At 38.4% G+C, this 24,412-nt stretch overlaps 1 protein-coding gene across 6 annotated transcripts in view; it reads left to right on the top strand.

Moving 5' to 3' along the window:
• COL19A1 (collagen type XIX alpha 1 chain) overlaps nucleotides 1-24,412 on the top strand; it is a 762,134-nt gene that overhangs the window by 11,138 nt on the left and 726,584 nt on the right. For all 6 annotated transcript variants that reach the window (XR_015878306.1, XM_088471134.1, XM_088471139.1 and 3 more), the window contains exon 2: nucleotides 18,951-19,076. Coding sequence is in view for 5 of the 6 variants with exons in the window: in XM_088471134.1 (XP_088327260.1) it covers nucleotides 18,989-19,076 (88 nt within the window). In the remaining variant the exon portion in view is untranslated. The remainder of the gene's footprint in view (nucleotides 1-18,950; nucleotides 19,077-24,412) is intronic.

A 24,412-nucleotide genomic window follows, 5' to 3' on the forward strand; every position in this document is an offset into this window, starting at 1 on the left:
AACCATGTATTATGGATTCCAAGCAGTATGCTCACCAGTTAGCCTATGTGTCTGATGAGGTTTCTAATTATGTCTCTAACGGGTTCTCTGTAGATATGCAGGAGTACAGCATAGGATGGGCAAGTGAGGAGTTAGAGGCTCGTAATAGATGAAATGACCACAAACTCTCCAGCACCAATACAGATGGAAAGTTGCACAAATATGGGTTGGAAGTGGAACCAAGTATAACCTGTACAGAAGTGTGTATTATCTTTAAAACACATGCAAATAGTGCTCTTGGCTACAGACACTATGATTTTAGACCATTCTTAAGGGCCAGAATCTTTCGTATGTCCTCTACCCACTTGTACTTAGGTCGGATCCCTCTGGGCTTGACTACATGTAAGCAATAAGCAATAAAACAAGGCCTTTTGTGTTTGACCAGCAGAGGGAGAAATACACCAAAGGTTGGACGGAATTGGAGAGGGTGAGGAGAACAATAAATCATATGAATGTTCACATTTAATTGAATCAAAAGAAAAATGAATATTGTCTTAAAAATATTAAAATTTAGGAAAGGCATACAGGGGGCCACATTTAGGAAGACTTTTATATTATGTCTGGTCCACTGAATGCCACATGGGAAGACTTTTATATTATGTCTGGTCCACTGAATGCCACATGGGAAGACTTTTATATTATGTCTGGTCCACTGAATGCCACATGGGAAGACTTTTATATTATGTCTGGTCCACTGAATGCCACATGGGAAGACTTTTATATTATGTCTGGTCCACTGAATGCCACATGGGAAGACATTTTTATATTATGTCTGGTCCACTGAATGCCACATGGGAAGACTTTTATATTATGTCTGGTCCACTGAATGCCACATGGTTAATACCAAGCAGAAAGGTGGGAATAGACCATTGGAGAGTCGTACTTGTGGGATTAACAATCAGTCTGTAGAGTCTGTAATACCATGGTGAGAGTCTACACAATCCCGCGATCCTGCGATCAGGTCTGCGTAGTCACTGTGATTGCAGACCCGATCGCAGTGGCGATTTCGCAAACGCACACTGCGATGCATACACGTGCGCAGATCACAACAATTGGCTGATTGTGTGCATAATTGAAGTTGCGATCGGTAATGAACCAGGCCCTCAATGTGAGGGGATGCTGCAAAGAGGACAATCATTGTGCATGATCCAAAATAGAGACTATGGGAAAGACCAGCTTATTAAATCAGCCACCATGTTTATCCAAGTTCTTGATTAAATTGTAAATTAATAAAATTAATTTTGTGTTGTCACTAACTTGTAAGTAGGTCCTGCCTTGGTTGAGCTGCATCTTTCTGTTATACTTTATAAGCCAAAAAACACTGCATGGAATTAACAATGTTTATTAACTGTATCTCAAACTCTATAATTTTCCAATTTTCAACTGCTTCAGCCTTACATTATAGCACTGTGGGGGTTATGTACAGGGTCCGAGCTTTCAGAAGCAGCTGAATTCCGATAAATTAAACTGCAGGTTTAAAGCGGCAATAATTTAAATGGCTAAACTAAGGTGCTTCAAAAAAACTCTAAAGCCCTGTACCTTTTTTTATGTTGTGATGTTTGTATGACCTATTCAGCTGTAGATGAGAACTTATCCCCAGGGAAACATTTTCTTAAAAAAAAAAAAAATACTGTGTGCTTCATCGGTCTGGGAGATTGCCTGTAGTTTAGCCTGCTCTGTTTGATAATTCCAGGCCATGCTGCGCTATCACCCATGTCGGCTTTTTTTTTTATAAGTCACTGCTTCTTGGCCTCATCAGTACTCATGAGCCAGAGGGGATTGTCTAGACTAGAGATAGCATAGCACAGACTTGAGTCAAGAGAATAGCATACAGATTTTTTTCTTGACTCATTTTGCTTTAAATAAATACACATAAGGCACATTGCTTAAGAAAATAAACACCAATCCAACCCTCTAAAGGCCCCCATACACCTACGCGATTTCTAGACGATCACACGATTTTCGACTCGATGTACGTTCAGTCTTGTTGAAATCGTTCATTTTTCCATCCAATGCGCGCTCCCATGGGTCCTTGAATCGTATCTTATGATCATATGTGCAGCACATATGTTCCATCGTATCGTGTTCTGAACGTGGCATTATTTTTTTTCATGCGATCCATTGTGTGGCAATACAGTCATTTCAATGACTGTTTGTCCCTATTCCCTAATGAGCGCGTGAGGCACAGGATCGATCATACGACTGATCCTGTGCAAAGAAAAAGAAAAAAATGTGCCGACGGAACTGCAGGATAATCAGATGTAAAACGGATCGGAAGCTGATCATATAGGTGTATGGGCCCTATAACTTATGACAGACTTTCTTTAAGTCTTAAACAGGCTTATGAATATCAGATTCCACCCAAAGTAAGTTTTATATCTCTAGCACTATTTCTATTGATGATTCTACTAGTAATTTTGGATCATGCTCTGGGTCTCAAGCACGCAACATGCATGAAAAATGTGAACTGCATGGGTACCTGCAACCAAACAAATTGTTAAGAAAGCATTTGTTGAAGATAAATAAAGTGTCCTCTGATGGCAATGGACAGGGAACTTCTTCCAGGTGTTGCCTCACAGGATTTGTTAAACAAATCATGCCTAGTAAATTTGCCATAGCCACTGCTGTTACCCAGTACTTACTGGGTTAATACTTCTTATAAATGACATTTTTAGTAAATGCTCGGCTGTCTTGCTATCCTTTTCGTCGGTTGACAAAACTTTAACTTTGACTCCCTGAAAGGAGTTTGTTTGGGGAAAGCTAACATAAAGTTGTCCATGACTAAATGCCGGAGATGGTAAATATATACCAGTGGAGTCCAATGTTTAACCTTGGTATTTATTTATTGTCATCACAAAAGAAAGTGTGACAAGAATCTGTTTTTGCTTTAATGTAAAGGGTAAGTCTGGGTCACTTGGTGCCAGTACATTTCTCAGGACAAATATCATTCTGCCCTTCAACAATTCTGTAAGGACTTCACAGTCAGTCAACCTTGAAGTAATCTGCTAGACAACCAATCAAGGACCATTACACAGGGCTTGGCTAGGATCAAGATTTTGTAGTAGAATAATTACTGCTCCAACTTTTAAATTAAGATCATGGGGTGGCATACATCCAAGAGAGAGAGACTGTTTAAAAAAACTCAACTCGGCATTTGCACTGTCCTTTAGTGCACTATCTGTCTGTCTCTTATAGTGAAAATACTTTTTCCTTCAGAATCTACTGTATCTGTTGTTTTATTCTCTCTCATTTAATGTGGGATTCAATTAGTCCTGTCAACTGGACAGGTGCTAATTGATCACTGGCCCGTATTCAATTAGCCCTGCTTATCTGAGATTTTTTTTCAGGTTTCCTGAGACCCAAAAATAAATCCCAGTTAACTGCACAGTTATTGGTTGATAACTGCCAGTTAACGCACAGGTCTGTGAACTTATCAAGGATCCTGTGTGTTAACGCACATGTTTAACATACATTAACCAGGCTATCGGGTGAATGCAGGAGGCTGATTGAATAGCCCTGGGTGTTGAAGCCCGAGGCTATCTCCAGTTATTACCCGCGATAATTTACCGCAGGTAACTGAATTCCCCCCACATATGTCTCTTTCTCTCTTACAGTGTAGTTCTTTTTTCAGGCTGTCATTTTTTTTTCCTTTCTTCACCCATACTGAGGGACATTTGGAGGGTGGTGCGGCTGGTGCTAGCTCCCAGAGTGCGATGCCTCTGGGTGCTTCAGTTAACACAGCCACTGAAGAATGTGGGTGAGAAGCCTGGAAAAGCTGTCCAGGGTGGTGACACAAATGTAAATATTTCCTTTGTGTGAGATTTAGGGGTCTATTTACTAAGCAGTGTTAGGAGAAGTGAAAAGTGAAGAGTGAAAAGTGATAAGGTGCCAGCCAATCAGCTCCTAACTGCCATCTCACAGGCTGTGTTTGAAAAATGACAGTTGGGAGCTGATTGGCTGGCACCTTATCATTTTCACTCTTCACTCTTCACTCTTAACACTGCTTAGTAAATAGACCCCTATATGTGTGATCAGAGCGATCACTTTGGGTCAGTTGCCATGTAGGCTATTAGATAGCCATATGGTTTCATAATACATTTCTAAAAAATGCCTCTTGGATGTTCCCTATCTTACGTCTGTCCATGTAGATTGGTGCTAATGACAGGTTGAATAAAAATCAGAAAAATGAAACAGAAAAAACCTTTACTAATGCTGGGCACACACTATACAATTATCTGGGCAATTCGCCTAATAACAGCGGAGCACCCAGATAATTGTACTGTGTATGTGTGAGACCAATCTAAAAATATCGATTGGTTGCGCATGCCGGATCATCCAGTATGTCCATTTAATGCGATATTTTGTCATTTAAAAGTTGGTCGCATCGGGCAGTGTAGACACTGCTGGGACTAACCATTGGACATTTCCCCTGTTCCTTCTTAAGGAAGAACTGGGGAAATGTCTCCTCCCAAGGAGAGCAGTGCAGATATTGGGGGCCATATACTGTGAGATATCTCACCGTATATGGCCACAATATGGCTGCCAGATAAAATGTATGTGGGTCTGACACACATCTGCCAGTGTATGCCCAGCATAGTAACAGCTACATTACTCTTAGTGACAGTTGGTCTGAACTCTGATCCCTCCCAGCAGTGTCAGTGATGTCAGTGCCTGAGAGTTCTGTCACATACTGAGGTACAGATGTTTTACACAATTATAAACACGATCCATAATATCTTTGTTATTATTAGTAGGTGTACATGTGATGTACAGGAATTGTTAGCAAGCACTTTTAAATTCTGTCATTATGTTTCTGTAACATCCCTTTTGTTCACTCCAGTATGTGACAGACTAAGGGGTCTATTTACTAAGCAGTGTTAGGAAAAGTGAAAAGTGATAAGGTGCCAGCCAATCAGCTCCCAACTGTCATTTTTCAAACACATCCTGTGTGATGGCAGTTAGGAGCTGATTGGCTGGCACCTTATCACTATGTGGTAGGATTAGGGGTTTTAAAAAGACCTGCTATTCAACTGTCATTTTCCGTATTACTAGATAATTTTATTAGATTATGCTTTATACTACCATTTTCTTGGTAACCTTTATTCTGAGGGAACATAAGTGCACAGCTCATAATTTGTCACAACTTAAAGCTGTCCACACATATTTTTTTAGTTTGCAGTTTTACAGTCCTAGTACCCTGGACAACTATATCTGGGACTTTTCAGGTTCCGGAGAAAATGGCCTTTGCGATTTTTTATATTGTATATATATATACATTACTATATTGTACAAAATAAGGCAATTTGACTTTAGTATTTGTTATCAATAATGTCACCCTACATTCATATACTATCCCCATTCAATGGTGAAGCATTAAACACATTTTTCTGAACAAATATACAGTACAATACACATGTGGTACGGTATTAGAGTTAAACTCATCTGGAGATGCATCCAATTCAGCATATGCACATTTTTATAAGCATATATTATTATGTACATTACATTCAAAGCACAAATGCATTTAGCTCTAATTCAGAAATAAGATATGTTTTAATTGCATATTCCTGAGAACCATGTTAAGATAATTAAATATTTGCTATTACTGTACATCAACATATCTCCATCCCCACTGTTTAAATCATTCATACATACATTTTTAGCTTTGCAAAATTATCTCTTTATATCTAATTTCTGGCAGACAATGCTTGTGCTAGAATTTATACATTACTTATTATATAGCGTGAGTATAATGGATATTCTTAAAGCATTTGTAAGAAACATTTGTGCTCAAGTGACTATTTTACAAGGGAGGACTATAGTTTGTATAATAATGATCTTTCTAGCACTGACATCATGGGTTAGATTAGTGGCTTCAATCACAGTTAAAAATGGTTATGCCCTTTGAGATGGGCCTGTTAGTTTTTCCACTCTATGTTCATTCCACAACTACTTATTTCTGTGATTTTATTTGTTCTGATCTTTGAAGGACTTATCACTTTCAGAATTTCATAACATTTCATGATACTGTAGTTGCATCAAATGTAATATGATATGACATTGGCTCCCGAAGGCCAACAGTTGTCAAGGCTATTACAAAGAAAAAACATAATATATTGTATTATATACAACATCACAAGGAATGGCAGTTATAAAGAGGTTAATGACCTTCAATACATTTCATTGGCTCGTTGCTCCAGAGTTTGGCATTTCATCAGTCAAATGCCTAATAGGTATATCGAAACCTATTCATTAACCTCAACCTTTCATTGCCACTTACTGTATGACAAAAGGTATAAATAGAAATCCTTTCACATACATATTGCCTCTTCATCTTGACACCATTTGGTCTCTTTGTGCCTGAGATCATTTAATCAAGGCTTGTTTAAGAATGTGACAATGTGGCAGCTGTGAAATGTAGAAAGATGTTTTCAATCACTTGTTTTAATCAGTTTATGTTCCGTTGTTATACTTATAGATTAACCAGAATCATATTGCTCTTTTTTTTCATAGTTGTTATGCTGAGATTTAGAATCTACGTACATTATTAATAACATTAGTGTTTATGGTATAATGCATTCATTTTAAAGGCCTAAAATGACCAAACAGTGTAATATTATCTCTATGAATGCTATGTAATTCAGAGGAATGGATTTATCAAGCTGTGATTCTTTTTAGACGCTCTGATAACTTGGACCCATACAAAAAACACAGCAGTTATACAGATTTTATTTCTTATGTCAGACACAATTGCTGAATTGCATTGTGTGGTACATCTGAAGCCTAATGTGAAAAATGTGAAATGTGAAAAGTAAACCCCCACGCAATTTTTACCAAAGTTAAAGATCAGAACCTGAAAATGACAGAGAAAATGTATTTGTGCAGCAGGGGATTTGTTGCACTTTCAAGTTTTTACATATATATTTACTATTCTTAAAAGAAATAAAAAACAAATAATACTTCTATAGAACTTGTCATTGTTGTCTTGGTTTACTTGTGCCTAAGCTTGCTTCAATGCTTTCTAATTAATAAAATTCATGATTTACTATTATTTAATAAAATTTTCTAGTTCCAAATTTGGTATTGACATTCTTGATAAACTTTTGTTTTCAAACATTCACCCCACAATTAGAAGTAACTATTATCTGATGTTGTATAGATGACCAACTATTCTCTGTAAAGGTCTGCGGAATATGTGTGCGCTATATAAATAACTGGTAATATAGCTGACATAATGCTATGTAGTTCATTGGTTGGCTGATCTGAAATCATAGAAGCAACTTTTTTTGCCAGTTGCTACCAACCAATGTCGGGGGGTCTGTTACCTGGTCCATCAGTCACCAGTACTGCCACTATTTTGGCCTGTTGCTGAGGTATCAAGGTCCTGTCTGCCTCCAGAAAAGCTGTGCTCCTGTTCCTACAGCATTATGCTCCACTGGGGATTTAAAGGAACAGGTCCATGATGTAATCTGACATTACTAAAGCTGGCCATACACCAGACCAACTTTCCTTCAACCATTCAACTAGTTAGTTAGTTGGTTGCTTGGAATGAAAATCCGGTAATGTATGGGATCAAATGACAATTAGCAATTTGCTCCCAAACACCAGAAAACACGAAAAAGGTAATTCAAGCAAGTTGGTTAAATCTGTTTGATTTAAACAACTTGTCTGAACAACAGCTTTCCTCTGTTTTCTGGTGTTTGGGTGAGAATGGCTGATTGTAATATGCTCCAATGCATTACCAGATTTTAATTCAAACCAACCAACTAGTTGTATGGTTGGAGGAAAGTTGGTCTGGTGTATGGCCAGCTTTAGCCTCCACACTTCAAATTGGGAAATGTCTTTAAAGTTGCTCTGAGCACAGATATGAGCCAGGGTATTAGGTTTTTACCTGTGCACCAACATTAATGAACTTCTATGATTTTATCCAGTTTATTTTGACCTTGGTTTATTTCTGACAATTCTTCTGCCTGTTGACTTCTGTTCTGGTACACCACGTACTATATGTACTTAGTCTTAAAATGTTGAAATGTACCTGTTGTCTGTGAAGCAATTCACAAAAGAAAGACAGCTGCATCATTCCAAAAGCAGTTACACTACAAGCAAATCCAATAAACAACTGGTCAAAATGAGCTTGAATTCATAGCAAATCTGAAAATCAGTCCAGAGTAATAACAGAAACACATGGTAACATGGGAACCTGGCAGGGAACAAAGCCTGGAACAGCAAGGGTACTCTCTCAAACAGGAAGTACACAATGACTGGCACTCAGTACAAGGTGGAGCGCAGGTGGATGCAATCACCAACACAACATTGTAATTTAATTGCTGCAGTGCTAAACAGCAAAGAATCAGGACTGCAGCAATCCTGGGTACAGGAAAGGATATTGCAGGATCATAGTCTGAATGTCAGTGATAGAACTTACAGGCCTAACACACATAGGACAAGATGCCATGCCACATGCATACAGAACATGCAGATAGTGGGACTGAAAGCATCTTTAAAAATAATGTAATTGTGTTCCAGATCAAAGTATTATACAGCCGTGACAGTTGGAATAGCCTAAACAATGTTTTGCTAATAAAAGCAAATTAGTGTGCACCAGTGGCAGCTCTTACCTCTTTTTGCCAGGGGGTCTGTAAATGTGCACATTGCAATCCCACACTGCGCATGCACGCAAATCAACATGCCAGCTTCTAGGGACTGCATTGGCTGCAGCAGGGCTGGCATAATAGCATGGGAGGGGCCTCCTCATTGGAAGCGCTGTCACAGTCTTTGCAGTCCCAGGAGAAAAAACAAAAACACCCTCCCCCTCGGATTAGCAGGGAGCGCTTCCATTGGGAAGCCTCTGCCACTGCTAGAAGTCTCTACGGTTGGCAGATTTAACTGGGGGGGAGGAAGTTCAGTCCTTAGGTTAAATCCACCGCTGGTAGGCACACTTTGCCAATGTAATAATGACATACAAACACGGTTGACAATGTAATAAAGAGAGCTTATTTGTCCCCTCAATCTTGTAACCAATTTAAGACACACAAATACAGATAGTAGGCTCAGATTGCTTTGTGGTGGTGTATCAAAATATGATAAATGGGAGTACAGATTGAATTGCACTTGGTGAATAATTAGGGAAAAAAGAAAAATAACAGAGCATATTTAACATTTTTTGGGGAAATATACATGATGCCATTAGTGATACATGCTCTATAATCATTTTTATCCCTCAATATATACAGAACATAAAAACCACATATTGCTTTTTTTATTATCACTCCATTTCCTATCTTTTCCATTAAGGTAAAAAGGGATGCAGTTCATAGACTGGCGAACTAAATACCACTGGTCTATATCCCGACAGGAGAAACACAACGGGGAACTTAAGATAGGCGTCAAAATAACGTTGCCTATCTTAATCCCGATGCTGGAATGCTGGAACGCCAAAGGACGACAGCCCGAAAGAGGTAAGTCCGGGGCGTCCTTAGCGTTAGCCATGGAGGGGGAGGGTTATGTTTATGGAGTGTAGCAGGGTTAGGGTTAGGTTTTTTGGGGGGAGGTTAGAGTTAAGCACACTCAGCGGTAGGTTAGGGATAAACACCTCCCGGGAGGGTTAGGGTGCGGGAAGGGGGGGTAGGTTTAGTAGGCACCCCCAGGGGGGACTTAGGGTTGGGCACCACCCCGGGAGTTTTAGGGTTAGGCACCCCTAAGGGAGGGTTAGTGTTGGGGGGGGAAGAGGGGAAGGGTAGGGTACTTACCAGCTGGCATCGGGATCTCCTCCTGTGGGACATCTCCTGTCAGGATTAAACAGCCTCCAGTATTTCATACCGATCCCGGTAAAACAACACAAACATAATATACGGGATAATGGTGAAAATCCCAATAGAAGCTAGAAAGCTATGTGTAACTATTCAAATAAAGGGAACCTGCAGTGTCAACTGTTTACTGTATTTGGTCAGTTAACAGATATTTTAAAAGGTAAACAAAAATAAGTAATATCCTCCTATAAAGAAAGTATATCTAGCTGTTTAAAATCAATGGTATATTCTCATGTAAAAAGAAAATGTAACAAATTTGCAGTACAATAATATATATTTGAAGTTATGTGACACTTTTAAATATTATAATACCCAAAAGAAGAATAATGACCAAATATGTATTTAGTTTAAATCCAAAATAATTTCTAGCTAATTAGTTTACTTTACAGCTTACAAATAATACTGTAGCATATCCTGAACATATACTGTATATCACTACCCTATTACTTACTTTCCTGCAATTAATTATCTGTCTAAATTTCTCAAATTAAATACTCAGTAACTTTGTTGTGCAGCTGGTAAACTTGCGAAATGACATTTGAAAGCCACTTGAAAAGTAGCAAACAATTACCATATTCATTCTTGGTAAACTGAAGGTGATGGTCCAAATGGTGGGAAGGACTAAAATCTATGCATACTGTATATATACTACCAGTATGTCTGTCTGCTATAACATGCTAGTGTACAGTACAGCAGACTGGCAGAAAATGACAGTTGACACAGACATGCTGTCTGACTGCTTGAGTCTGAATGTCTGTCGGGAGGGGGGAGCCTGGTTTGATGTGAAACAGTTGGAGGATCAGCATGCAGAGTGAACTCCATGTCATAGTTAAGAGAGTAAGATACTAAGCTAAACGACATACTTGATTTGACAATAAAAACACAATAGAGAGAAATAGTATCTTATTATGTTTAAAATGCTAAACCAATACTGTATGTGATGCCATTGACACTGGGCCAATTAACAGAACATGACAGTGAATTGCAACAAAAAAATAAAAGGCATTTCTATGCAGTATAGGGAATTGTTTGCTTACATCAGATAATTATATGTGAAAGTTTTATTGTATATGCAGATATACAGTGCACCCGGAAAGTATTCACAGCGCTTCACTTTTTTCACATTTTGTTATGTTATAGCCTTATTCCAAAATGGAATAAATTCATTTTTGTCCTCAAAATTCTACACACAATACCCCATAATGACAATGTGTAAAAAGTCTTTTTGAGATTCTGCCAAATTTAATAAAAAAAACAACAAAGAAATCACATGTACATAAGTATTCACAGCCTTTGCTCAATACTTTGTTGATGCACCTTTGGCAGCAATTACAGCCTCAGGTCTTCTTGAATATGATGCCACAAGCTTGGCACACCTATCTTTGGGCAGTTTCACGCATTCCTCTTTGCAGCACCTCTCAAGCTCCATCAGATTGGATGGGAAGCGTCGGTGCACAGCCATTTTCAGATCTCTTCAGAGATGTTCAATCGGATTCAAGTGGCTCTGGCTGGGCCACTAAAGCACATTCACAGAGTTGTCCTGAAGCCACTCCTTTGATATCTTGGCTGTCTGCTTATGGTCGTTGTCCTGCTTATAGATGAATTGTCGCCCCAGTCTGAGGTCAACAGCACTCTGGAGTAGGTTTTCATCCAGGATTTCTCTGTACATTGCTGCATTCATCTTTCTTTCTATCCTGACTGTTCTCCCAGTTCCTGCCGCTGGAAAACATCCCCACAGCATGATGCTGCCACCACCATGCTTCTCTGTAGGGATGGTATTGGCTTGGTGATGAGCGGTGCCTGGTTTCCTCCAAACATAATGCCTGGCATTGACACCAAAGAGTTCAATCTTTTGTTTCTCATGGTCTGAGAGTCCTTCAGGTGCATTTTGGCAGACTCCAGGTGGCTGCATTGTGCTTCTTACTACCATACAGGTAGCAGTCTGCAGTGCAGTCTAGGACCCCCTTTCTGCATATTCTATTTAGTGTGTTCTTATGCATACCTGAAGTTATGAGATGCCTTCAATCTAGGCTAGCACCCCTTCCCACCTGTCCCTTATTGGTTTTAAGCAGGGATCTGGCATTTTGACTGCACTTTAACAAGAGGCACAATCTAGATAAGTCCTAAAAATGTTTATACTGTAGTGCAGCTAAGGGATGATTTTTGGGGTGTGGGTCCCCTGGATTGCTTTGGTTGGGCTGCTTCAGGGCATCACATTATATACACATTTTTCCTTTCTTGCACTTTTAGCACTTCCATTGTTTGTTTAATATATGTGTATTATTTTCACATCTTTATTTTTCACCTCTCTACAAGCAGCAGCAGCTGCTCTTATCTATCCTACACCTTTTTACACTTCACCTCTCCTTATTGAAGTGATGCCCTGGGGTGGCTCAGCTGGGCTGGTTTGGGGGTGTCCTGCGCTCTGGATTTCAACCTCAGTATGTTAGGGACCTACCCTCAGAGGTTGCCTGGGTGCGGTGGGTAGGCCCATAACCATGGCCATGATTATGCCAGAACCTCTTTTATTATTTGCAAAATTCTATTGCAAAATGTATTATTATATATAATGAGTAATGTTGGAGTTGTGCATCTGGAATTCTTTTTTGTATGCTTGCAACTCTAAGAGTCTTGGTGGTTCCGAACTTCTTCCATTTACGTATGATGGAGGCCACTGTGCTCATTGAGACCTTCAAAGCAGCAGATATTTTTCTGTAACCTTCCCCAGATTTGTGCCTCGGGACAATCCTGTCTCTGAGGTCTACAGACAATTCCTCGGACTTCATGCTTGGTTTGTGCTCTGACATGCACTGTCAAGTGTGGGACCTTATATAGTCAGGTGTATGCCTTTCAAAATCATGTCCAAACAACTGAATTTACCACAGGTAGACTCCAATTAAGCTGTAGGAACATCTCAAGGATGATCAGTGGAAACAGGATGCACCTGAGCTCAATTTTGAGCTTCATGGCAAAGGCCGTGAATACTTATGTACATGTGATATCTTAGTTTTTTTTTTATAAATTTTTCAAAAATCTCAAAACAACTTCTTACATGTTGTCATTATGGGGTATTATGTGTAGAAATTTGAGGACAAAAATTTATTTATTCCATTTTGGAATAAGGCTGTAACATAACAAAATGTGTAAAAAGTGAAGCGCTGTGAATACTTTCCGAATGCACTGTATAGTTATCTCTTGTATGTATATATTTACTACTGTCATGTTTTTTTATTCTTCCTCTTTTTAATACATTGTGTATATAGTACATTGAGTAATTTTATAATTCTGTCTAATGGACAGTGCTGTTGTTCCATTCAAGATGACCAAGCAGGACCACAGAAATTACAAACTGTACTTATAGAATTGACAAAATTTGAGGCCCAACGTAACATTTTACTTACTATAACATAATTATACATTTAGACCAACAGAAAGTGTATCAAGACTTGGAGAGAGATAAAGTGAAGTAGTTGTCCAAAGCAACCAATCAGCTTCTAACTGTCATTTCAAAGACTGCGCTAGATACATGACAGTTAGAAGCTGATTGGTTGCCTTGCACAACATCTCCACTTTATCTCTCTCCAAGCTTGATACATCTCCACCTACTGTATATCACTCCTGCTCACGTGGTAAAAAAAAATAGTGTTAAGCTGATATGTTTTCAGATCTATCTTTTGCATTTAGTATATGGCTGGGGCAAGTGCATACTGATGAATCTAACATCAAACCAAGCGTACTGATATCAGTCTTCATTCTTTCTGAGGGATCACCTAATATGCAGAATAGACTGATAAAAGGAGTCGATTGTGAGATATAAGTTGAAAAGTCTGTGCATGTGTAATTAAAATAGATTCAATCACTTAGTGGTTTGCCCAAAAGATATGGATGGGATGTATAAAGCATTGCATATTGCTTGTGCTATATCCAGCCACATATTGCATGCCTAATGGCGTTTATTAATGCGTATACATGTATAAATACATATAAAAATGCAAAGAACAGCTGTATTATAATAACTTTTAAACAGAACCATTTTCACTCATTTAAAAACTAAGGCGTAATGGTCATATATGCATGTATGTATGTATTTACACATGTAAATAATGACAGACTGCTCCGGATTAGCCGCCTGTGCCAGTGTCAGTTAGGCTGCAGCTAATTTAAAACAAGCTAATTTTTATAAAAAAACTAATTAAACCAAATTATTTTAATTTGCTTAACATGTTTATGGAAAACCGTATATTCTATTTTGTATGCAACTATAATGTATTATTGAAATAAGTTATTCATTATCACATGAATAGAGTTCTGTCGTTAGAAAAGGAAAGGGGAGATATTTCCTTTTTAATGTCATATACAGGTGATTATTTCAAAGCATTACAGCAGTTTGATACAGATTTTTAATTTGTAATTATTAAGAGTCTCAAAACCAGATTTAACATTCAGCGTATAAATCAAATTAATATGTTCATTGTGTGCACATGCAGACAATCTAAAGGTTATACTGTACAACATACTTCATTCATACAGTATAAAAGGTTAAGAAAGATTAGTGAATTTGTCAAAACCAAATATATCACATTACAAGGAATGTTATAAAAAACATTGTAATGAAATGATGTATTGATTGTTACATATAAACCAATGTTCTAAACAGTACATAATCAAAAATCAGTCTCACTTTTCGATCAGCTTTAATATATTCCAGCAATCCAAATCCTTTTTTTATTGAAAAACAAGATATAAATAACTTGTTTAATAAATTCCGTACCCTAACCTAACCTGGTACTTAATATTATTGATCGCAATCAACACACGTTCTCAAATTCGGTCCTCAGGACCCCAAACAGTGCATGTTTTCCAGGTCTCCTCACAAAATCACAAGTGAAATAATTAGCTTCACCTGTGGATCTTAAATTTATAAAATGTATCAGTGAGTAATGAATACACATGTGAACCTGGTAAACATGAACTCTGAGGACAGAGCTTGAGAACCACTGGCATAGACATCTACATACAATAATCAAATTGACATACTGTAGATACAAAGTTGTAAAATGCATAGTTAATTAGCAAAACATGATGAGAGAGGGCCCTGCTTAAAAGAGCTTACATTCTAAAAGGCAATGGGGGACACAGAGAGGACATGGGGAGTACAGCAGTCGTGTGCAAATTTTGGTGAGCTAGGAAAAGGTGAGCTAGGTTTCAGTGAATAGGGAAGTTTATAGGGCATATTTAGAGACAGCGAGACTAGGCAATAGAATGACTTATTGGGGAGGTCTTTTCAGAGGATGAAAGCTGTGCTACAGAAGTCTGGAACTCTGCAGTGAGAGCAAGTGATCAGGAAGGAGGAGAGAAAGTGTTCATTGGTTAAGCAGCATGCATGAGTAGTGCATGAGTGGAAATGAGGTTGGAGATGTAAGAGGGGGGCAAGTGATTGATGGCTTTGTAATTGAGTGAGATGAGTATGAATTTGATTGGTGTAAAGAGAGCCTGTATGGAGTCTGACAGAATAGGTAGTAGAGCTGGACCAGTTGTGAAGGAGTTGAGGATGCTTGTTGAGGGATGAGGCAAGAGACTGGTAGGCTGGGAAGGAGATGCTTGCAGTAATCAACATATATTCAAAAATATACTTTGGAGTGGCATTCACCAGAATGGCAATGCTAAAGTGGAAAATGACTGTAATGCTGAAACTTTGCACACCTGTGAACCACAAAACTCAATATAAAGAGAACTTCACTTACCTCTAGCTTTAGGGTCCCATTCTGTACATAAGAAGCAGGCCTGTTTTATGTGCACTTTCTTGGGCAAATAAGTGTTATGGTTAAAAATACATTATGCTTAAGTTTAGAGAAAACACTATATTTTATTATTTCATTTTTGAATAACCATAGCTGGATAAATATGCATTCTTTGAATAGTTTCTGGTTGGAATATTTCATCTAGGCATACTTAACACTTAGTCTATTTACTAAGCCTTGGATGGAGATAAAGTGGGCAGAGATAAAGTACCAGTCAACAAGCTCCTAGCTGTCATTTTTCAAACACAGCCCGTGACATGGCAGATAGCGGTCTATTCATGAAGCAGTGAAGTGCCCTGTTTATCTGAAAACAGGGCATTGCGCTGCTTCATGTGATTGATAGAACAAGGTACTGTTGGAGAAGCTTATTACTTCTCCAGCAGGGCACCTGCTCCTGTATATATAACATCGCCATACATTTGTATGGTAAGTGCAATTCATAAAGGAATGCTCAGCTTTCTATTCCTCTGCTAGTGCCGCATTCACCATTTCAGGATGGTGTAAGCAGTGCGACTACAGCTGTCTTCCTGCCTTCCCCCTGTTTTCTCCGCCCCCTTTTGTGCCAGCAGCCATTTAGAGGAGCCCAGGGCATATGCCTGGTCACCTCCTGCTGACTGTTGACTGCCCCCGCTAACCCAGTGCCCCCCATTACGATACCTGCTGCCTCTATAAGTAAGGTGACCACCCCCATCTGGATTGCCCACACCTCCTGCCTGCTGTTCCTTCCCTTGCTGCCGCTATTGTAAGGTGACCCGGCATATGCCAGATCACCTCCTCCTTACTGCGCATGCGCTCTACTCCTACCTACCACCCCACCGCTGCTGCAGCCGTCGCCGAGATGGCCGGGCGCTTGTGCAGAACCATAAAGAAGGAAAAAAACTCCAAAGACAGGGAGGAACAGAAGTGAAGGCCGGACCGCCGAACGTTGATATACCGCTTCACTTCGCAAGACAGGTAAGTGTACATGAATTGCTACTTATCAAAACTAATAACTAACAATTTTATATGGCAGACCTTAATGAATAGACCCCTTAGGAGCTGATTGGGTGGTACTTTATCTCCGTTCACTTTATCTACATCCAAGGCTTAATAAATAGGCTCCTTAATCTCTGAAATGGTTACAGCCAACTTTTTCACACATCATACAATCAACATTTTTAATGATCTTATTGTTCATTTAGTTTTTTGACCAGAACCAACCAATTAAGGTGCTGCAAAAGTTACATTGTTTAAAAATGGTAATTTTCTTGATTTATGAGTTTGTGGCTTCAGTCCTACTGCTACATGAAATAATGATGATAAATACTCTAAGGACCATTTCTAATTTGTAAAAATTAAAAAACTGCAGCATAATTTCTCATGTGACAACAAAAATGTGCACTGAATTATAGGAGGATATGGGTGGATATAGATGGTGCATAAGCATGCCTAAGTTTCAATCCATGTGTAAAATTTAGATTGTGTATTGCATAATAAGTTTATGATGTTTCCAATATCATATTTAAAGCATTCATTTAGGAACATTTTATAAAAGTTGAAAATATTTATTAACAGTAATTAACATTTACTTAAATAGCACCATCATTTCCAGTGAAGCTTTACAAATGGGAAAAAAAACAGTCATAAATTAAGACTGGTAAATAACAGACAATGAGGTAAGAGAGCTCTGCTTACAATCAAATGGAAAATAGGATTTTGATACATGAGGAAAACTGCAACATACTGCAAATGGTCCAGCCAGATTGCAAAAGATCTAGATGGGCTACGTGATCCAGTCACCTGGGGTCAGTGGGTTATTTGAGTGTAGAAAAAGAACATAAGTACATTTTATGTGTGGACTCTATAGAGAGGAGCTAGTTGGGAAGAATAGTCTATGGAGTTTATGTGGGTGGTTCTGGAATTTCATAAGCTTGTCTGAAGAGGTGAGTTTTCAGGGAACGCTTGACGATTTGAAGGCTGGAAGAAAGTCTTGTTGTTTGATGAAAAGCTTTCCAAAGAGAGGGTGCAGCTCAAAAAAAGTCCTGTATCCATGAATGGGGTAAGATAAAGAGGGTGGATTAGAGTCGTAGATTTTGCGCAGACTAGAGGGAGAGCTGGGAGATATTTTGAAATAAGCAAAGAGATTTATATTTTGGTGTAGTTTGGTTAATAGCCTAATGTGTAAGCAAAAGTATTTTATATTGATTTTGATAAAATACAGGAAACCAATGTAGTGACCAATAAAGCACAACAGCAGAAGAAGAAGGTTGTGTAAAGAAAATCAGACTAGCCGTTACATTAACAATACTGTAGATTGTAGGGGTGAAAGTCTGTTTAGGGAAAGACTAGTAAGGAGACTATTGCAATAATCAATGAGTGGGAGATAATGACTGTATACATTAAAGTGTTTGCAGTGTCTTGTGTGAGTTATGTGCATATTCTAGATAGGTTTCTTAGATGTGTGTAGCAGGATTTGGATACAGATTGAATGTTGGGAGAAAGAACAGTTCTGAGTTACGATGACACCTATTCAGTGAGCTTGAGGGGTAGGGTTTATTGTTGTGTTGTTAACAAAAATTGATATGCGAGATCAGTAACTATTATTGGAAGGTGGGGAATAATTGTCTTTAAAAGATGAAATATCAGAAAGACATTCAGTAATGTCGGCTAAAATAGATTGTAGGAGATCTGGAGAGGATAAAGATTAAAATCTGAACAAGCTGATTCACTTTCCAAGAGAGATGGTATAGATGGAGAAAAGCAGAGAATTTAGGGCTGAGCTTTGTAGTACTCCAGCTTATAGAGGAAGTGGAGTGCAGGTGGAGTGCAGGTGGAGGTTGAGAAACTAACACTATGTATACGATTGTCCTAATCTAGATGTAGGTTGGACTTTTTTCTGTTTCATGTGCATGTTTAGGTGGATTTGCAAATCTAGGTGCAGATTTATGCTGCTACAGCAAAATCAGGAGAAAATCAGGAGTGTGTGTACCTTCATACACTATGGTCAAGTACATTCACTTGCGCACTAAAAAATATTTAACACTTCTTTTCAATCCTATGTACAGTATATGATATTTATGTCTATTAGATAACTACATTTGTATTTTTAGCATTTATATTAAATCAGTACTTTTTTTGACATCTAACATTGCATTGTAAGTTTCAAAAAAATATATTTATGACATTCAATTTATAATATATTCTAGGGTTATGCACTGTATGTTCTCATGCATTAAAGTAATCCCTTAGATAACATTTAGTTTTACAGATGTTGTTCCGCTAACTATCCAATACTAATGGGAACTCTTGTGTTTGCATACAGATTATTTTGGATGCTGAATCACATGATTAATGTAAAAAATGAAGAACATTTTACCTTGGATCATTTATGTTGCTATGGAAATTATGTTCCCTGTTTCATTTTCTATGGCAGTGACCAATAAAACAGGTAAGGAAAAAAAAAATATTTATTACTATATGTCTGTGGTTTGGTACATTACATTACTGCAGATGGGACGATGCGATGAATGACCCGTGGGTACGCGCGATTGGGTGTACACAGTATGCGATACGTACAATATAATGTGTTGATCCATGTTGGAATGATAAATCATGCAATAGATCACTTAGTGTGTACCCAGGTTAAGTAAATGTGTGATTTATCCCCGGAAACACAACATGGATGTTGATCGATTCTTATCGATTTTTAAATCGATTAAAATCGACCTTTAGTAAATATACCCTCTAGTCTGACATGATAATAACTTGAAAAACATTGTTTATATTCCCTCTTTTAAAATAGTGCCTTTCTCTATGACTGGTGGTGTAAAATGATGGCCACATTACATTTTCAGAGAGATAACAATATAAGGTTCCTTCCCCCTTTCCAGAAATCTACATGTATACGTTTTATATGCCCTTGTAGCACTGCCCACCAAATTGCATTATCCAAGTGTATTAACACAGAATAACATGTTTTCTATATGTATAATTATCTATTTATTTAATGATAGTGATTACTGTAGGTTGTGTAACATTTAGGGATGGCATGGCATTTTCTGCTGACTCTCCTGTTGGTACTCTGTAATCCATCATCACTGATTTAACTGTTTTTCATCTGGATCGTTTTGGTGTTAAAGTGCAAACTGTACAACTTTTCATTCACGCTGTCCTCTTTGCACAGGGGACTGTGCAGTATAATATTGATGGTAACCAAGATTTTTGCTTTACGTTCTGCAATGAAACAATTTCTAGCAATAGCCTAAAGAATCCAACATGTTCCCTTTGGATGCATATTGCTGATATTTTACAGCACAGACCCCTGTGGATACTTATTATGTGGATACTTATCATTTTGTAGAGAGAATCTGGATATCCAGGCTTGGCCATGTTTGTTTTGCAGGCCTTTGACTAGGGTAGAAACTGACTGGGGGCAGCTGAGATAATAGGTTGGTATAGTGTTTTCCATCTTACAGCATTGCAGCTTCTAGATGTGTGTGGATTGAGGGAGAAAGATTGTAGTGTCAGATGGCATGCCTCCTTCAGCTCCAAACATGCTACATGGTTCATGATCCACTTTCATTGTATGAGCACACTTCTCTTCTATTAGCAGCCCGCTGTCCTAATATAAACTAGAGATGTGCAGGCTCGGATAGGTTTGAATTTTCCTGCCAAGTTTGGATTTTTCCCACCAAAAATTGGGTTTCAGAAAGAGGCAAAATGTCATCTTTCATGGACAAACATCATCTTCCATGGACTTTTGTCCAGGAATGATGATATTGTCAATGAAAGATTACATTTTGCCTCTTTCTGAGACCCGATTTTTGGCGGGAAAAATCTGAATTTGGCGGGAAAATTAAAACCTATCCAAGCCTGCACATCCCTAATATAAACATATTAAGATTATGGGGAATATGTATCAAGCCTTCTAAAGAGTGGATAAGTGCACAAATAGTTTAGTTGTCCATAGAAACCAACCAGCTACTACCTATTATTTTTTAGAATGTTCTGCATGTAAATGATAGGTAGAAGCTGATTTGTTGCTAAGGGCAACTTCTCCACTTATCTGCTTCTCTGCTATTTAATAAGCTTGGTACATCTCCCCATTTAATAGGGGTATTCAATATGGAGCGAAAACGCCGTTTCTGCGAGGTTTTCGCTCGGATGACGTCATTTTCGCCGGTTTTACTTTTACACCGTATTCAATTTGAAATACAACACCAAGGAATGGGTGGCAAAATAAAGTGCAGAATTGGGGTTTTGGGGTGCAACATTTCGGAAACCACCCTGCAACCTTCAGACAGTCCCCCAAAGGTAAACTGTATCTTTTTGGGGGTGTTAGGGTGATTTCCCCAAAAATCAGCGACGTTTTTGCTGATTTCACATTCGCCAGGTGCCGTTTTCGCCGATTTCATATTGAATACGGGTATAAGCGGGGGCACGCGCGATACTTTATCGCTGGCAAAAGCTCCGATGTGCGGTGAAAACTTTGATGGCGAGGTTAACGTTTCAAATTGAATACCCCTATAAGTGTTCAAGCACTGGAAATTGGTGCACATAGTTCTACACTGTTTGCTACTAGAAGAGGAGGAGGAAGTGACATACAATGAACTATTTTTTAAACAAGGAGGGAGGTAAGGCAGGCAGGTGTGTAGGAGCTCTCAACAGTGGGTAATCGTATAAGAGAATAAACTGTTCAGTGAATTTACATGGGGAAGCAGATATAGGAGAGCAGACATAATACCGCAGACACACCCATGGAAAGCACATAAGTAAAATACGGTGGTAGAGAAGGTGAAGACACGCTTGTAGGACGAGCCATAGAAAAGTTATGAGACAAGGAGAAAAAAGGTTAAAGCATATAAAAGACGTTGGGAGCTTATATGAGGAACCATATAAGGGACATGGGGAACCTATAAGTGACATATAGAGCATATAACAGACTTGGTGGGAGATGTACTAAGCCTTGGAGAGTGACAAACTACCAACCCATCAGCTCCTACCTAACTGTCATTTTTCAAATACAGCCTGTAAACTGACAGGAGCTGATTGGTTAGTACTTTAGCTCCATCCACTTTATCACTCTCCCCTTGGAGAGAAGATTTATAGGAGTATTAAGGCACACATAAGCTTGGGGAAGCGAATAGGGACACAGGGAAACAAATGAGGGACAAGCTAGTAAAGACAGGAGAGACACCAATAACAGAAACAGAAGTGCTTCATTCTTCAAAGGAGACAAGAAAGAAATATATGTAGATAAAATCTATTTTCAATATTGTTCATGTATGCCATTCTTGCTTTATTTATTTAGAATATTGGTTTTTTTAATAGGACTATTCTTTATCGATATAACTGTGTGCATAGACATGTTGGGATTGTTGTAAGTTTTTACGAATCTTAGCACTGAATATCACAGTCCTATAATATTGACTCCCCATGCCATCATTATTCATAACACCACATCCATGCGACATATCATTCTCCATCTATGTTTACGAAAACTTTCTTTTGGGTATCAAATGCAGTTATATTAGTCTATTTACACTAATCCTTGTAATATAGGAACATTAGAAGTTTGCTGCTTACATTTGTGGGAATTCTTACCTAAAGGGGTCATTAATCACTGAACACCCCTGCTACTTAGCCTCTCCATTTAGTTTGATAGTAGAGGTTTCCCCTCCCCTTGAATTCCCACTGTTACCTGCTTTCAGGTCCAAGTGCTGAGCACAATATATCTAGAGTGGTGCATTGCGGACAACCTGATGACTGCCTACATTGCATGGATTATCCTGAAGTGGATAAGAATTCTAAAAGGGTTAAATGCCAGAATAGAATATAACCCTTTTTTAGCTAGAAAACTAGCTACTGTACAACAGCTAGGACCGTCCTGTAAAATGTTTAGCCATGCTTTTGCTTCTATGGATTCATTTCTCCTTATGCTTTGATAATAAACAAATCCTAAAGCATGCTGTTGTGGACATATCTCAAGCAGTAAGGATATAAAAAAATAATTGAATAACGATACTATATTGGAATATGTTCTAAAATGTCAAAATGACCATATATTCTGCTTGTCTAACCTACCAGAGAATTCATACCCACATTAAGCATTTTTCTCTTTTTATGTGACTAATAATCCAGTGTGCCATGATGGATTAACATTCAGGGCGTCTGTGGATAACAAGCTGAATATGAATGAACTGTGCCAAGCAGCTGCTGTTAAGGGCGTTGTAGTGCTATGATGCAATAAATACGGAAAAGACTGCTGGGAGGAACATAATTCTACTGCTTTAGTGCTATTACCTAGTAGGATATTGAGGAGATAAGCAAAATACTAATATAAACATGTATATCAAATTATAATTTATGTGAAATAGAGGAAACTAAAATAATACAATATGTATGATTTATAATGGGAAATATGAATAATGATACATTTCATTTATCAACAGCTATGCATATAATACACACATTTGTCATAGTGCATTACAGATAATCTTTAGTCATTTCCATCAGTCTTTACCCAAATCGAGCTTACAATTTATATTCTCTACAACATGGACATACAAGCACACAAGAGTTATTATTATTATTATTATTATTATTATTATTATTATGTTGTGAGAAGCCATTTAGCCAACCAGTATGTTTTTGGATATTAGGAGAAATCAAAGAATCCAGAGGAATACCAAATCATGGGGATGTTTTATTCATGCCTACAATTATAACTGTTGTATCATAGTTATTCCTTTCCTTCAAGTAGTAAAACAGTCATGTTGAATTGCTTTGGAGATTTTGTATATATCACTGCTACTCATAGCAAGTTGGATAATTAATTATCGGGGGCCATTAACAGATTGAACAGACCCAATGGTCCTTTGTCTTCAGCAGGCTCATGAAATTCTGGTGCCACTCACATTCATCTTGTCCAATCAACTCCTATCAGCTCCTTTCAAAGTTGACACAGGGTTTACCATGCTATGGTTCAAAATGATCCTGTCACAGCAGTTGCTGAGATTCCAAGGGGTTTACTCTTCTTTAAATTTTAGGTTGTCCGTGTATAGGACATTTATATTTCTGCTTTTTGGGGTATGGGGTTACCATGAAATTTAGAATTTGGTTTATTATTTTTTTTATAACAAAAGGGAAGATAAACTGCACAGATAAAAAAAAATATTAATAATGATAATAATAATAATATCTCTGAAACCTCAATGTATCCAAATTATTATATCATAATTCAATCACCTCAAGGGTGCTACTGCTAACAACAGTATCTGATCTAGAAACACACAGAGAAGAAAAAGTGTTGTTCTCAATGCAATGCACAAAAAGAAGGCCAAGGTAAATATACAATTTAACTTTTATTAATAATTAGGTAAATAACAAGCAGCTAAATAATTTAAAATAATTCCTCGGAATTATATAAACAGACAATACAGTTAAAGTGTAAAGACATAGACAGAAGTGAAGTCTCCCATGGGGCTCTATTTACTACAATCCGCATATTGAATGCGGATTGTAGTGTGATATTACCGAGTGAACTTTCATTGCGAATTCCCTGCGGATCCCATCCGCACTCTAGTCACAGTATTTTCGGAAAAAATGCCGCGACTAAGAGCCCGCGCATGCGCCGACCCACCGTCGCTGCTGCCCCCCCACCGGTGCTAAGCCCTGCCCCCGGTGCTAAGCCCCGCCTCCGCGATCGTGGACCCCCGCGACCCCCCCTCCCCCCCGCGACCCCCCCTCCCTTCATTACACTTACCTGCATCCTCCTGGCCTCCG

Source organism: Taudactylus pleione, unplaced genomic scaffold (genome assembly GCF_031769625.1).
Source record: "Taudactylus pleione unplaced genomic scaffold, aTauple2 ptg000015l, whole genome shotgun sequence".
NCBI classification, from domain to species: Eukaryota; Metazoa; Chordata; class Amphibia; order Anura; family Myobatrachidae; genus Taudactylus; species Taudactylus pleione.